This window comes from Pelmatolapia mariae, linkage group LG17 (genome assembly GCF_036321145.2).
Source record: "Pelmatolapia mariae isolate MD_Pm_ZW linkage group LG17, Pm_UMD_F_2, whole genome shotgun sequence".
NCBI lineage: Eukaryota > Metazoa > Chordata > Actinopteri > Cichliformes > Cichlidae > Pelmatolapia > Pelmatolapia mariae.
The window spans coordinates 30,658,450-30,673,614 of NC_086242.1; the positions used below are offsets into that span (position 1 = coordinate 30,658,450).

Consider the following 15,165-nt stretch of genomic DNA (forward strand, 5'->3'; position numbering starts at 1 on the left):
ATATCTGTGTAATGTAGGACAAATTCATTTTTACTTTTTAATTATTTATTAATATTATCACACACTTACATTATTGGCCTTACACTATGCAGCATCACAGGGTGACAGTCCAGTTTTTAACAGTTAATGTCTCTACAATCTCTACAAGTTTAACTTAGTTTGTCGTATCTGGTAGTGTCTGATAGCGTCTTCATGATCTTAATAAGTAAAATTCTCATTCTCATTGTAGGCTATGAATGGAAGCACTCTGTAGGAGTACATCACTTAGTGTTTATGAGTCATAAGCAAAGCATTTCATTTGATTTAATAAAGAGACAATTAATAACACAAAACAACAAATACAAATTGTTAATTGTAGATTAGAATTGTTCTTGTTGTCCACTGCACATTTTTTTAATACACTTAGCTGACTTTTTTTTCCTCTTAAGAAATATAAATAGTTCCTGTACATAAAGTTGATATGCATACAGTCTTGCAAGGTGGTTTGTAATGATGGCATAGATGCTGTGTGGAAATATTGTATTGTTTTATTTTTAACTTAAAGCTGACTGGTCAGTATAACATAAAACTGAAAGTGCCTGACATTGCAGGTAGTAACTAAAACTTAATGACGTAGGCAAACAGGTTTTTCATTATGTGTTGGACTTCCTCCTCAGAATGATTTTTACTGTGTGTGTGTGTGTGTGTGTGTGTGTGTGTGTGTGTGTGTGTGTGTGTAGTTGTTTTAGGGTTAGGGTTAAGGTAAGTATGAAGGTTAGGCAATCATTTCTGATGGTTAACGTTATTGTAAGGGGCTAGGGAAAGTATTATGTCAATTCAATGCCCTGACTGAGGTGTGAAAATGAGTGTTGGTATGTTTTTCCAAGTGTCTTTATTATATATATAATGTGGAGGTATGTAAAGATGACAGGAGAGGTCTCAGTGTCTCACTCCAACTTTATTACTGGATTCACCAGAACTCCACATACAAAAAGCGCCCAAATCTCCACCCCAACACTTCCCTTAAACTTGGGTGTGAGTGGAGTCACCTGGTGGTCCGCCACAATATATACTGGTCAAAAGTTTTAGAACACCCTAATCGTTCCAGTTATTTATTGCAATTTAAGTAATTCAAGTCCAATGAATAGCTTGAAATGGTACAAGGGTAAGTAGTTAACTGCCAGAGATTAAAAAAATGTTAGGTTACCCAAAACTGAAAAATAATGTACATTTTAAAATTATACAAAAAGTAAAAAGTAAAAATAAATGGATTAACAATTTCAAGGTTTTATGCAGCAATGGAGGTTGATCAAGCCTTGAAAGCTGCTGCTACTAATTCCTGCAGGTGTTCCAACATTTCTGGATTACTTACAACCCCCTCTGTCTGCATAAAAGCAGTGCTGGAATACACTGTGGTACCATACCCTTGTGAGCATCAGCTGAATAATATTGTACTGCACAAAGTAGTGTGTCACTACAAAAATGGTGGGAAAAGGGCAGTTAATAATGGAACAGAGACAGACTATCATAACACTTAAAAATGTAGGTCTTTTCTACAGAGAAATTGCAAAGAAACTCAGGGTGTCAGTGAGTACAGTTTCCTTCACCATCAAAAGGCACTCAGAAACTGGGGAAAACTCTGACAGGAAGAGGTCTGGAAGACCCAAAGCCACAACTGATTCAAGGACAATTTTCTGAGAGGTAACAGCTTGCATGATAGGCTGCTCACAGGACAACAGCTTCAACCACAGCTTAATAGTGGTTGTAGTAAGCAAGTCTCAGTTTCAACTGTGAAGAGAGTGAAGACTTTGAGCTGCAGGTTTGACAGGGCGAGTTGCAGCAAGAAAGCAGTTGCTAAGATGTCAGAATAAGACAATGGCCATGAAACACCGCCACTGGACTACTGAAGGCTGGAAAAAGGTATTATGGACTGATGAATCAAAATTTGAAATCTTTAGTTCATCGCACTGGATCTCTGTATGCCGCCAAGTAGGCGAAGGGATGATTCTACAATGTATGGCATCAACTGTCAAACATGGAGGAGGGAGTGTGATGGTCTGTAGCTGTTTTGCTGGATCCAGGATCGGTGTACCAGTCACTGAGTACAGGTCAGTTTTCAATTTTACATTAGTCCATTTCAAATGACCTTTGACTGCAACAGAGAATGCATAAAATGCAACAGCATTTCTGGATAATGTTAACCTGTTCTATTGTTTTGTACATGGTAGACATTTAACATACATTCATAGATGGCATGGGGAACTGTGCTCACAGACAGGGATTTCTGAAAGTCTTTCATTCCTCAGGGGTCCTCTTATTCTCCAACATTGTGTTCAGCAATTCACAGCCCTATCTCTAAGACACCTCTGTTCCTATATATGTCATTGGGGAACAGAAATTTTTCCTTGCTGGGTACAGGTACTTTATTTATTTTGAAAACCCTGTATACAACAAACTCTTTAGAAGTTAGTGAAATTTGAAAAGTTGGATTGGGCAATAAAGTCAACCTTTGCTTGCTTGAAGTACACAAGGCTCACATTAAATCAGGGGTCAAATGAATTATTCTGCATAACAAACCAAAATGTCCATAAAAAAGAAAACTGAATGTTCAAAGATTATTACAAATAGGGGCAAGATAATATTTGCGATAAGCGGTAAATATAAACACGAACTAAATAGTAGTTATCGCCATCGTTCCCACGTGGTTCTTGTTTCTCCCGACTGTTTCAGTGTGACACACACGGCGCATGCTCATTTGTCCACGACTCCTGGCTTACTAGCGATTTTTTTTCAGCATTAGCTAAACTTTGAATAGCTAAAACAACAATTTTCCTTGTGTTGCATGAACAGCGAGTCCGTGCATGTGCAGTGCCGCAATATTGGGGCTTTTTATGAAGACAAACAAACTGCGGAAACTGTTAGTGCGGCTTTTTGCTGGTAGGTTTGCTAGCTAGCTAAACAACAGAGATTGGTTGTTATCTAACTTACATACATTAAAATCGACTTCTCAGTCTTTTTTGCAAATAATTAAACGTTTTTTAAGTTTGGAAAAAATTGCAGTACTGTGTCAACCTCAAGGTAAGCTCTAAATTGTGCTGGCATGGGCATCGCTAAAAGAGTCCTCGGCCGCTTCGGTATTTTTTGACTCGTACAATAATGTGAGTTCAGTCCCGTAAAAGCAGAGAATGGACAGAGACTTGTTGAGGCAATGTCTGACGTATCATGGACAATCCCTGTTCAACACGCTGAAATGTGAACAAACGGAAAATCCAGACTTCCAAGCGGTGGTGTCTGACCTCTGCAAAGCCACGTATGAGAGGTATGTCTGAGTTTATGAGCACCACGGCATGCTGCTGCAGAATGCCTAAAGTCATAAGTGCAGACAAAATGCTAGCACATCATTATTTTCTCTTAAAGTGTTAGACAAAGATGATATTGCATATAGGTTGTGAATTAAACGCTCTGAAAACAAAGATGAGTGAATATCACAGTATTCTTATCGCCAGTATAATTTTACTGTTTAAATCTCCTATTGCTCGTCCAGCAGATTTTCAGTTAATAAGCTGACATCTGCCTTGAAATGGTGAAGCTAATGAGGAATTTGCAACTTTTGCTTGAAAATTCTCTGAATTTAAAATGGCTTATAATTAAATTGCACAAGAAATATGCAGAAAAGGACTACACCACACCTATCAGCTTCTAAATTGAGGTATTTTCAGTTCCATTGCCATAGATGTCTAAAATCAAGCACCTAGACATGCAGTCTGACTTTACAGACGTTTGTGAAAGAATGAGTCATTATAAGGAGCTCACTGAACACATGTGGGGTACTGCAAGACCATGCCACTGGTCAAGTCACTTTGTGATTGCAATAAAAAACACACTATGAATATTTATAACTATACATGCAATGTACACGCATAAAGAAATGCAGCCACAGATATAAAATTGCAAAAATTTGTGTTTTAAAAGTAGCTGCACAAACTGATGAATGACCTCTTTTACATTTCAAATCAAGAAAGTCTGACCTGCAGCAGCCCCTCCACTCTGTTTGCAGTCATGCTGGGTACAGTGATTGGTGCAGAAGAACTAAATTCACGTGAAACCATTAATTAAACTGAGCATGCAGTGCGGTAACACTTACCAGCAATGTGGAACTTTGAGTTTGTTAATACCAAATTGTATGAATTACTGAAACTTATAGTTGAAGTATATCAATATAATTCAGCTTAGGGGGCACAGGGACTTTACTGGATGAGCTGTGAGCCCCACACTGCTCCTGAGTATTCTGTGATCAGCTGCTCATCAATTGCTGAGGCACATTGTGTCAAAAAAAAAAAATCCCCAACACTCTGCTGACTTGATTACTGCAGAGTTCCAAGTCTCTGACATTAACATCAGTACATGAAGAGCACACCAAGAGCTTCATGGCATGGGTTTCCATGGCCGAGCAACTCCTGTAGGTGTAATTTGTCAGTGGCGCACTACTTTTGTCCATGTAAGCATATGTTGTTTCCACACATGTTTTTTCCCCCCAATCATTTGTGAATGGTGTAGTTAAACTAAAATACCATTGTATGAAAAGAGGTGCAAAAAGTACACATCTGTTTTTCACTAGCTACTGCAGCTGTCATTGTAGAATAAAAATCAGTAGTGTAATACAATAACTCTCAGTGAAGGTCTGTGAACAAAGAGCAGGAGTGTGTAGTAATTCAACATTTTTCTGTTGCATTATTTCATTTTCCTTTGCACCATTATACAAGAATTAGTTTGTCATAGGTGATTTCAGTCCAGCGTCACTTTTAATTATTATTTTATTTGGTTTACTGATCTTTCTTTTGTTGTTGTTGTTGTTCTGTACAGTAGGTCTGAAGAGCAGAGCAACCCACTTGTGGAGCAGTTCATTGCCAGGAAGGCTGACATCCTGTTCAGTCCAGTATGGAGGACTGCTGGTCTTCGAGGAGAGGAGCACGAGGAGGAGGAGGCTGTAGGTGTGTGTTGTTCATACTTGTGCGTGTAAATGAAGATGAGTATGACTTGCACATAGGCCCTGTCTGATGTTGAGAAAAGTGTCTGTATTTTGTGACACACTGCATCAGATCTGTCTTCGCTCTTCCAGAGCCCTACGCAGTCATGCCACCAATGGAGGTATTCATGGAGGTGTCGTATGAGGAGAGGCGATCCATGATCTACCGGGATTTGGAAAGAGGAGACATTGTGGTGGGGAGGATCAACAACATTAGAGAATACGGCTTCTTTCTCACTCTGTTTTGCACAGCAGGAGGTCTGAAAAGAGACATTGAGGACTTAGAGTTGTCGGTAGGTCAACATGTTCAGCCTTTTGACTGTCCTTGAGTTATGTCATAAATCATCACTGTAGAAGCTGAAAATTTGTGACTGTTGGCCAGTTGTTGATGAAAAACCGGCTGTGTAGCTCTGGGAATACCCGAGTGACTGCCAGTTCTTTCTTTGCGTGGAGTTTACATAAGGATAAAATCATGCTTAAAATTCATGTTATGAGTCCATGTAATGATATCTGTGCTGTAATCTTCATTTAGTCTTGTGCTTTACGGGACGTACAGGAGTGGCAGTTCCAAAAGATTTCTGCTTTTCATCTTCATGTCTGTTGTAACAAAACACCTGCATGTTTGTCATCAAGCCACCTCAACTGAGGTATTAGAAGTGAAAAAATTCCTCAACAGAAAGCTTCCTGGAGAGTTTCTGTTGTCAGGCTGTAAATGGGGCAAATGTTGTGTAATTAAATTTGCTGCTCTGTCCACCTGAACCAAATCTGCCATCCACCTTGCATTTTACTATTGTTTCATAAAGGCACATCTTTCTTCACCCTTCAGGCTCTGTGTCATGTAAGAGAAATTCCCTCCACTGGGAGCCATGATGATCCCCTGGCGTACTACCAGATTGGGGACTTTATCAGAGGTTTGTGTCTAGCACAACCAGAACACTGAGGTCCAGAATCATATACTGCAGTTCTTTTCAGGAGCCTTTAAAACATTTTCTAATAATAGATTTATTAGACAGACAAAACCTGCATAAAGTATAATAATCTAGCTAATACCTTCATTCTACAGAAAATTGGCCTATGGTAGTGTTTTTTTTTTTTCATTTGATGCTTTTTTGTGTCTCAACACAACCTGTATCTTAAAGTTTTAGTCTTTTATCCCATTTTAATTTTGCAGGTTTGCAGTGCAGTTATAATCATAGAAATGCTTGCTGCTTTTTGAATTACATAGTGCTGCTTCGCAGTACTGCAATGGGATATGTAAAGAATGACGGTCTCATCTTTTCTTATTCTGTAGCTGGAGTGAAAGATATTGATCGCTACCAGGAGAAAATCACAGTGTCGCTCCATCAGGCCTGTCTTTCTCCGAGCTTGGAGCACATCAAACTTGGTGTCATTACCAAGGAGGAGCTGCCTGTTCATTACAGGTAAAGAAAAACAACACGGATTGCTGAAAGAAGAAAAGAAAACCTGCTTAGCTCGTTCGAGTGAATACTGTTGCATAGCATTGCATTAAGAAATGTCATACAAGCATTTGAACTAGTATTTCATATCAAGCTTCACTTGATTGTAGCTGCAGCAGACCATCTGTATTCTCAGTCACTGCTCATGTAAAATGTAGTTTGGGGATTTAAGTTATTTATTTTTTAATATTTATGCTTTTTTCAAGAATAGGATGTATTTTATTACTCAAATGAGCGGGCTGATATGTAGCCTGAGCTTTAATATAAAAGCTTAATCTGATATAAATATGTATTAATGCATTAACGCGTGGTTGCAGTGACTGCTCTCTCCTTAGTCGTAGTGTTCAGGCAGCCACTGACTCCAGTGAGACATATGAGCGTATACTGACAGGTTGCCATGGATACCACAACCCTTCTGTAGTGGACTACTTGCTGGAAAAGGTGGGAATTAGTGACACCCACCCACCGTCAATGATGCGAGGACTGCAGAGGTAAACTTTTAGTTGGTGCGATTACACAGTAATTCCCCTAATTTCATACAAATTTGCAAGCAGATTCATGCAATAATGAAAGTTTGGTTATCTAGCAAGGCTGTTAAATAGTGTGGTGTCTATGGTTCTTTTCTCCACAGTAAACTTTTCCAAGCAGAGGATTTTGCTTCTGCAATCAGGAAGAAACAGTCTGCATCCTGGGCCTTAAAGTGGTAATGCTATTAGCTATCGACTTTGACCACAGAAAATGGATGGGATGTTGAATCTTTTTGTTTTTGGACCACTTATTCCCCCTGGCTTAGACTTCACAATAATACAAACCTGACTTGTATTTTGCTTGTGTGTTTTTCAAGTGTCCGTGCAGGGGTGGACCACTTCAAACATGGTCGCCATGTGGAAGCCATGAATGAATACAACAAAGCCTTGGAAATAGACACTAATAATGTAGAAGCACTGGTGGCACGTGGAGCTCTGTGAGTCTGCATTCAGTTCAAATGATGAGAACTGTTGTTTGTATAACTCTGTGCTTGTTTGAGATATTCCTTGGTCTTTCATGACCCTGTAAACACCTAACTGGTTTAAATTACAAGAATTGTATACAGTGTTTACAATAGTTTATTTATTGGATGCATCAAGACATTTTAAACGACTTTGGCAAGTTTCCTCATACCATTTTCCCATACCAGAATGGAATGAGGAACAGTAATTAAGACACCACACCTGTTCCTGTACTATTGTCCTAGCTCTTTGGAATGAAAAGTTGCTTTTGTCTTAGTACCTGTTAAACACACATAACACTTGATGTTACAGAAACCTGGCATACTCCTGAAAATGAGATCAATCTTATCATCTTTTTTGTGTTTCTTTCACTTTGCACACAGGTATGCTAACAAAGGCAGCATTATGAAGGCAATAACAGACTTTGAACTAGCTTTGGAGAACTGTCCCGATCACCGCAACGCCAAGAAGTATCTGTGTCAGACACTAGTGGAGAGAGGAAAACAGTAAGCACTGCTTCACTTAGTAGGCAGATGTGAAATGAGAGCTTACAGTACAGTAGTGATCCACTAGTTGAAAGGCTCAGATCAGAGAGAAGTTTAAGAATGTTAATGAGAAAGCTGCCATCAGCTCCACCAACTTTTTCTTGTTACAGTGCACAATGGGCCTGATATGTCAGTATACAAATACTATTGATTTTAAATCCAGCTATGAAGAGCGATGTGCAAGGTAACTATAGACAGAACAACTTTGATTTTTCCCAAGGAGGAAACGACGCTTTCTATGGCCTCCTACTTTTTCCCTGTTTAACCATGTCACAGCCTGATTATGGTGCACTGCTAGTGTTTATGAATAGAAGCTGTATAGAAGGATGAAGTTATATTAAAGTAGGAAAAAGCTCACAGGCTATTCTGAAACAGGTGAGTGAGCATCAGCTCAGCTGCTTTGTTCCTGTGAAAAAGGGAGGCCAGCAAAGTATTAACAGGAATACTACTATATAAATAACATGTATTATCATTTACTCAAAGGATGTTTGTTTGTGCTTGCAGGCTTGAGGAACAGGAAAAGCTAGTAACAGCTGAGGGATTGTACAGAAGAGCTCTAGCTTTAGATGGCTCAAACCCTGAGGCACAGGAAGCCCTGCACAAGATCACAGACACTATACAGGTGAGCGGACACAACACACACACATACACAAGCGTGCCTGAGGGGTTCAAAAAAGTTGGCAGGTATGCAGTGTGTATATTTTAGGCTTAACTATTAAAGCACATGCAGAAATAATGATCCCATCAAAGTTTAGTTTCAAAATGGTGTTATTTCTGTGTGACTTCAGGAAAACAATAAAAAAGGTGGAAAAAGTGAGCAGCTGCTTGTTGCTCTGACAACACAGAGAATGGGATGGTATGAGGACAGATTAGTGTCTTGTAAAATTAGTTGACAAGTTCCCAGAACTGTATTTATGTGTGCTCTGCTTAAATATGTTTAACATGTTTTTTAACAAATATGTGTGGCTCTGTGTACGGACCACGAGAAAACAGGCACACTAAAGTTAGCAGCTAACCGGTGACCACTGGGCACTAAGCAGCTACAGATCCAGATATTTCTGATAACAGTAAGAATTTTTCCTTGCTCAAAAGAGGCCTTTTGGGGTGTTTATGCACATGATCACAGTAGAATTCAGTAAAAAAAAAAAAAAAAAAGAGTCAGTTTTAAGCCCTCGGTATACCTGCTGCATTGGTTGCTTTTTCCTACGCTGGGAATGCCACTCACAGCCACATCCATTTCTGTTTGCTGTTGCAGTGCACGTAGCTGCTGTAGTATTAAACGATATCCTGAACGATAGGTGAAAAAACCTCTACATAAGCACTGACAAGGGAAGAGAAGTGAAAATTGGAAGCAAAAGAATTGCTGAGGTTGTTTTTACACAAACAACTTCGCATAAAAAATGTGAGGGAAATCTGTTTGTTTTATGTAACTGAAAAAACAAAACAAAACTGTCCAATATATTAGATTTTTAAATCCCCAAATATTAGTCTGGAAAATCCTCTATTGGTTGGGCTGTTCTTTTCACTCCCATCAACTGTATGAAAATGTATTGCATTCAAAGACTGAAGAAAGAACTGTGAATATTACAGTATTAGAGGAAACTTGACAGGTCAATTTGAAGTACTTGGTAAAAACGGGTGTTTGTAGTAATATTAATGAAGGCTGTGTTATATGCAGGTACTTCCCCTAATCATTGTTACTACCTGTGTCCTTGTGTTAGAATGGCTGCTGTGAAAAGACTGTTGTTGACAGATTATCATAAGATTGTCTTACATAAAGCAGTGGATTTTATGGTTACTCTGAGGCTTGTTAATTAAACACTAAACATTTGCACAACTTTAGCAGCTCAATAAATAAGGAACACCTCCTGTACCAAGACAGTGTTAATTTTATACATGCAGGCCTTTGACACTCGTTGAATGTTGACCTCTGTAACCTTTAATATAGGACATGAATTTAAAAAGGTTTACTAGTTATTAACTTGATTATCAGCAGTTTTAACTTAAGCCTTTTGTATGTAAGGTGTAGTATGCCACAACGCTGAAAGGGCTAAGGTAAGTCTTTGGTAAGAAATGCATTAATGTCAACAAAGTTTGTTGTGTATATAAAAAAATAAAAAGAAACCCAAAAAACAAAAAGATGATTTATAATAGATTGCCTTTAGGGATTAAAAGGGATAAAAGTCTCCAGAAGGGTGAGGCATGTCGTGGTACTTTTTTTTCGAGGGGGGGGGGGGGGGGGGGGGACTAAAGAAGGGCAGAGTGAGACAGCAAAGAGTATAACAATAAACAGTGAATGTGTGTGGGTACACCTGGGTGCTGAAGAAAGACATGAGCTGCTGTCCATGGTGTTGAAACCAGTTTGAGCACATTTCTAAAGTGCATATTATTCATGTAGGAATGTTTTCTTTAAAAAAAACCAAACACTATATTTAAAAAAGAAAAAATGTTTTTCTACTTTGCTCCGAGCACTGTGGTTTGTAATACTGATGAACTGTTTTGGTGTGTATGTGTGTGTTTGCAACCCTTGGACTCTGACCCTCTGCCCTCTGACCTTCTGACTGCTGCGGTCTTGTCACCTGCCTCGTGGGGGGGGGGGAATAATCTGCACAATGGCAACAATGACTCCTCTTCTCCTGGACACTTGTGTTCCATGTCCCGGGTTCAAATACGGTAATGTTGAAACCTTCTCCACCTAATTCTGGGACAAATACCGTTTCTTTGCACATCTCTGCTTGCACCTCTGTCCTTCCATCAATCCAAAAAAATTCTTTTTAAATCTACCCCCGCTCTGGGATCATACCACATCATTCTCTATGGTAAATCTGTAACTCATCACACATTTCTCTTCCTGCGAACTGTTTGGCTTGTGACGGTTATGTATGCTCTACAAACCTCTTGATTTTTTTTTTCCTCTCCATACATACTTGCTCTGATGCAAATGGCTGAATAAATGAATGAATGAATGATTGTTGTTTTGGGATTTTTGCGTGGTTTTGGGTCATGGCGTGTATGTCTTTGAATACGTTTCTGTCGACTTTTGCCTGCCTGCCATTGTCATGTCTCGTCTTGCCTCGCCTCACCCGGCGACTAAAGAAATCGATTCGCCTGCGAGAGGAAGCACTGGCTAAGGAACAGGTCAAAACTAAGAGTGGCCAGAGCAGTGCTGAAAAATTACGTAAGATCTTAAAAGAGGAGAAGAGGTAAGCTGACCGATTGATTTATTTACTTAAAGCTAAAAGAAAAGCCACTTCCGTTAAGGACAGCCTCATAATACCCCGTCTGTTTTACCAGAAAAATATTATCAGTACATGTCTTCTGTTTTTCAGGATGAAGAAAAAACGGAAGAGATCAGCCTCTTCCTCATCCTCCACTTCTTCAAGGACATCCTCCTCCTCCACATCATCATCGTCCTCTTGCAGGCGGTCTAAAAAGAAGAAAAAGAAAAGGAGGAAATCAGAGCGTGGAAGCAAGCGCCATCGCAGGATCTCCTCAAAGGAGAGCAGGAGAAGCAACGAGGGTAAGAAAGATAGGAAGGAGAAAGAGGAGGATGACGAGGTGGAGTGGTATCCCGCACCTTCCAATACCTCTGCTACTTTTCTCAACCAGGCGGGAGGCCTGGGGTTTGGAGTGAGGGACGAGGAGCAGGTAGAAGGGAAGGATGCAGATGATAGAAAGAGTTCCAAGCTGTACTCGCTGACAGCAGCTTCAGAAGAGGAAGAGTCTGACTCCTCACGGAGAGAAAGAAAGGGAAGGGACAGGGACAGGGAGGAGAGCAGGATGAAGAAAACAAAGAGCAGCCTGAGCAGAAGCCCAGATAGAGAGAAGATTAGGAGCAGGAGTAGAGAAAGGAGGAATAGAAGTAGGGATGGTGACAGGAAGAAAGACAGAAGGGACAGTGACTCCAAAAGGAGAAGTAGTTTAGATGAAAATTCCAAGCGGAAATTATCCTGCTCGTCAGGAGAGTTAGAGTATTCGGGTCGTAAATCTAGTTACCGACCTGAGCATTCAGGAAATTCCGCTTCCAAACACCCAAAGAACAGGAATGACTCATCATCAAGGAACTTCTTTGAAGATGATAGGTATGAGAATCGAGGGAGGCTGGAAGTTCGCGGAGCAGATCAGGTGAAAAGAGAGAAGGAAAGTCAAAAGGAAGAAGGTACCATGCCAGATCAAGGACACAGTAAAAAAGGAAGTGCTGGAAATCAAAATGAACAGTGCAGCATGGGGGCCAAAAACGACGTCCCTCCAAACCTGTTGGATATTTTTAACCAGATTGCTCAGTTTGAGAAGGAAAAAGGAGTGAAGCCAAAAAAATAACAACAGGGTATGATATCCATACAAGTGTTCGGAAAAGAGGTGAAAGTAACATTTGTACCATGAAACTACTCTCTGGATCGCATCAATACTCCTGATCTATGGCCAAGTCTGTTGCCGATTGAATGTCACCAGCTATTTTTTTTAAGTTTCTCTTTTTGCAGAAAATGAGCCGTTTTACTTTGAAAGGTTGTTATTCTCTATGTCAGACTGGAGTCCTGTAATAATTCCCTAGTAACTGTTTGTCAAAATGTCCTGAAATGTTCACCTTAATGGGTTCAAACAGGTTTAACACTTTAAAATAATGCTAAAGTAAATTCATATTTTTAAACTGGGAAACAGTACATGTCATATCTAAGCATGAGAATATCAGATTCAGTCCATATTATTGCATTATCTTCATAAGCATCGCCTTTAGAGAATAGTGAACATTTTGACAAGCTGTTGCATAACTTTGCTCTGTAAGCTTTATCATCTGTTCTGTGACGCTCTTTTTGCTGTCAAAGAAGTTGACTGCCTTATATTTACTGCTGTGTGCCATGTTGTACATTCTTTCTGTGGCTTGTTAAACCTCTGTCCAAACAATCCTTAAGACTATACTTAGTGCAGAAGGTTCCAGCTGTATTCTGACTAATTTTCTCCTGTAATAAAACAAAGTCAGTTGAGTCAGTAAAGCATTTCAAATATCAAACCTGTAAGTCGTTGAAGTCCTTTTTTTAAGAAAAATAAAAAAGAATTTTATAGCTGTCATCCAATACACGTCTGCATGTTATCTACAGTGATGAGCACTGTATTACAGAAATGAGACCAGGTGCAGATATAATCAATTAGATGCAGTGTTGTGAAAAGGTATTTGCCCCCTTCATGGTTTCTTTCTTTTCTTTTTTTCCTTCTACATTTATTGCACTGAAATGTTTCAGCTCACCAAACAAATTTTAGTATTGGACAAAGATGACCGAGGCCCATTGAATTAAGAAATCACTTAAATAGAACCTCTGACATAGGCTTAAAAAAATCTCAGAAAAAGCAACACATCACACCACTATCTAAAGTCATTCAAGAACATTGAAGAATCAAAGTCACTGACATTTAAAGGAGTACAGACCATTGCTAAGACTTTGGGACTCAAGTAGTGAACAGTAGTGAATCTTTCCAGGAGTGGCCAGCCTACCAAAATTACTGAGCATCAACAGCCTACCCAGAACAACATCTAAAGAGATGCAGACGTCACTTGCCTCAATTAAGGTCAGAGTTCATGATTAAACTATAAAAAAGAGGCTGGACAAAAGCCGAAGACAAAAATCACTGCTGAACAAACAGAACACAAAGATTGATCTCACATTTGCCAGAAGACATCAAGACCTATAGGAAAACATTCTGTGGACTGATGAGACAAAAGCTGAACCTTTTGGAAGGTCTTTCCTGTTACAGCTGGCACGAAAAATATGTTGGTGGTAGTGTGATGGTCTGGAGTTGCTTTGCTTCTTCAGGGTCTGGATGACTTGCTGCAATTCTGCTCTCTACCAGAAAATCCTGAAGGAGAATCTCCTACCATGAGTATGTGACCTGGGCCTCAGGGTCACTTGGGTTAAGCAGCTGGATAATGATCTGAAACACAACAGCAAGCCCAGCAATTTAAAAAAAATAAGAATGTTTTGGCTTAGTCCAAGTTTAGTATGATTGATATGCTTTGGCGTGACATTAAACAGTCCATTCATGCTGGAAAACCCTCCAGTGTCGCTGAATTAAAACAATTCTGCAAAGAAACCTTGGGCCTTCAAGGTGATGTGAAAGACTCATTTCCAGTTATCACAAACATATTATTGCAGTTCTTCCTGCCAGTGGTAGCACAACCAGTTATTAGGAATTAATTTTTTGCATAGGGTCAAATAGATTTGGAAAGAAACATTTTGTATTTGCTCAGGGTATCTTTGTCTTATATTTAACTTTCATGATCTGAAACATCAGATCAACAAATAAGGGGAAGAAAATAAGAAATTCTGAAGGGGGCAAATACTTTTTCACAGCACTGTAAATGAATAAGCATAACCTGATCTCAAGGGTGAAACCTTGAAAGTGGTCATTCCATCCTGAAGGTCTCATCCTCACAGTATTAAGAAATCATAGCTTGTGTCTGTCTTCTCAATGAGCAGCTAGGCCGTCCTTTGTAGAGCCAAAGTAAACTATGCCAAACAGAACAAAAGTCAGCGACTTTCAAAATGTTCCACTGGGCTTTGTCTTCCACAGGACTCCCAAAACAGTGAGAACTCATCAATTCAATACAACGATTTTAAATCACGGTCAAATCAGACTTGGGGAGGCTGTTTTTGGGGATAAATTTAAAAAGCCACTTTATAATCACACAGTCAAGGGTATCCATATCACTGTAATGTTAGAACTGTTGATATATTGAGAGTATCAAAGAGCTTATTAAAATCTGAATCAGCTTTATTGACCAGGTATGTATATACATACATTACTATTGCTTTGCTTTTTCTGCCTATTTACATGATGTAAATACAGCGGTGCAGAAAACCTTTAAACTTGGTGAAAATATTCAGCTGTGGGGTTCTTTCAAGTGAGTTGCACTTCTCTCTTCCACAGAGAGAAATACCACTGTATTTGCAGACACATTGCAAACCTCTCCTGGCTCAATAATACGTGTGGAAGAGGATTCATTTTCCACCAACGTATTGATCCTCTACATGCATGGAGGCTACTGTATATGGGCCTGTTTGAAGTTCTGGGAAAGTGTCAGTACTGCAGGCCTGTGTAGCTTTCCATCGACATTCGTGAAACCTCAGCTTCATTCAAAAGAATCAGGATAAATCCAAAGGTTGGGAACACATGGC

General features: G+C 39.5%; 1 protein-coding gene across 1 annotated transcript; it reads left to right on the plus strand.

Annotated features, from left to right (window-relative positions):
• The first annotated feature begins 2,732 nt into the window (after positions 1 to 2,732).
• Positions 2,733 to 13,003, plus strand: ttc14 (tetratricopeptide repeat domain 14). Its single transcript, XM_063501151.1, has 12 exons — positions 2,733 to 3,298; positions 4,843 to 4,970; positions 5,099 to 5,298; positions 5,832 to 5,916; positions 6,297 to 6,426; positions 6,798 to 6,953; positions 7,094 to 7,165; positions 7,307 to 7,426; positions 7,835 to 7,957; positions 8,501 to 8,618; positions 11,093 to 11,199; positions 11,326 to 13,003. The coding sequence occupies exons 1-12, from the start codon at positions 3,165 to 3,167 to the stop codon at positions 12,314 to 12,316; spliced, it is 2,364 nt and encodes a 787-aa protein (XP_063357221.1). The 5' UTR covers positions 2,733 to 3,164; the 3' UTR covers positions 12,317 to 13,003.
• The last annotated feature ends 2,162 nt before the right edge of the window (positions 13,004 to 15,165 follow it).

Coding starts and splice junctions, on each gene's coding strand:
- ttc14 (XM_063501151.1), top strand. CDS start 3,165: ATGGACAGAGACTTGTTGAGGCAATGTCTGACGTATCATGGACAATCC. Junction 3,299..4,842: donor TGCAAAGCCACGTATGAGAG/GTATGTCTGAGT, acceptor TGTTCTGTACAG/TAGGTCTGAAGAGCAGAGCA. Junction 7,166..7,306: donor GCATCCTGGGCCTTAAAGTG/GTAATGCTATTA, acceptor GTGTTTTTCAAG/TGTCCGTGCAGGGGTGGACC.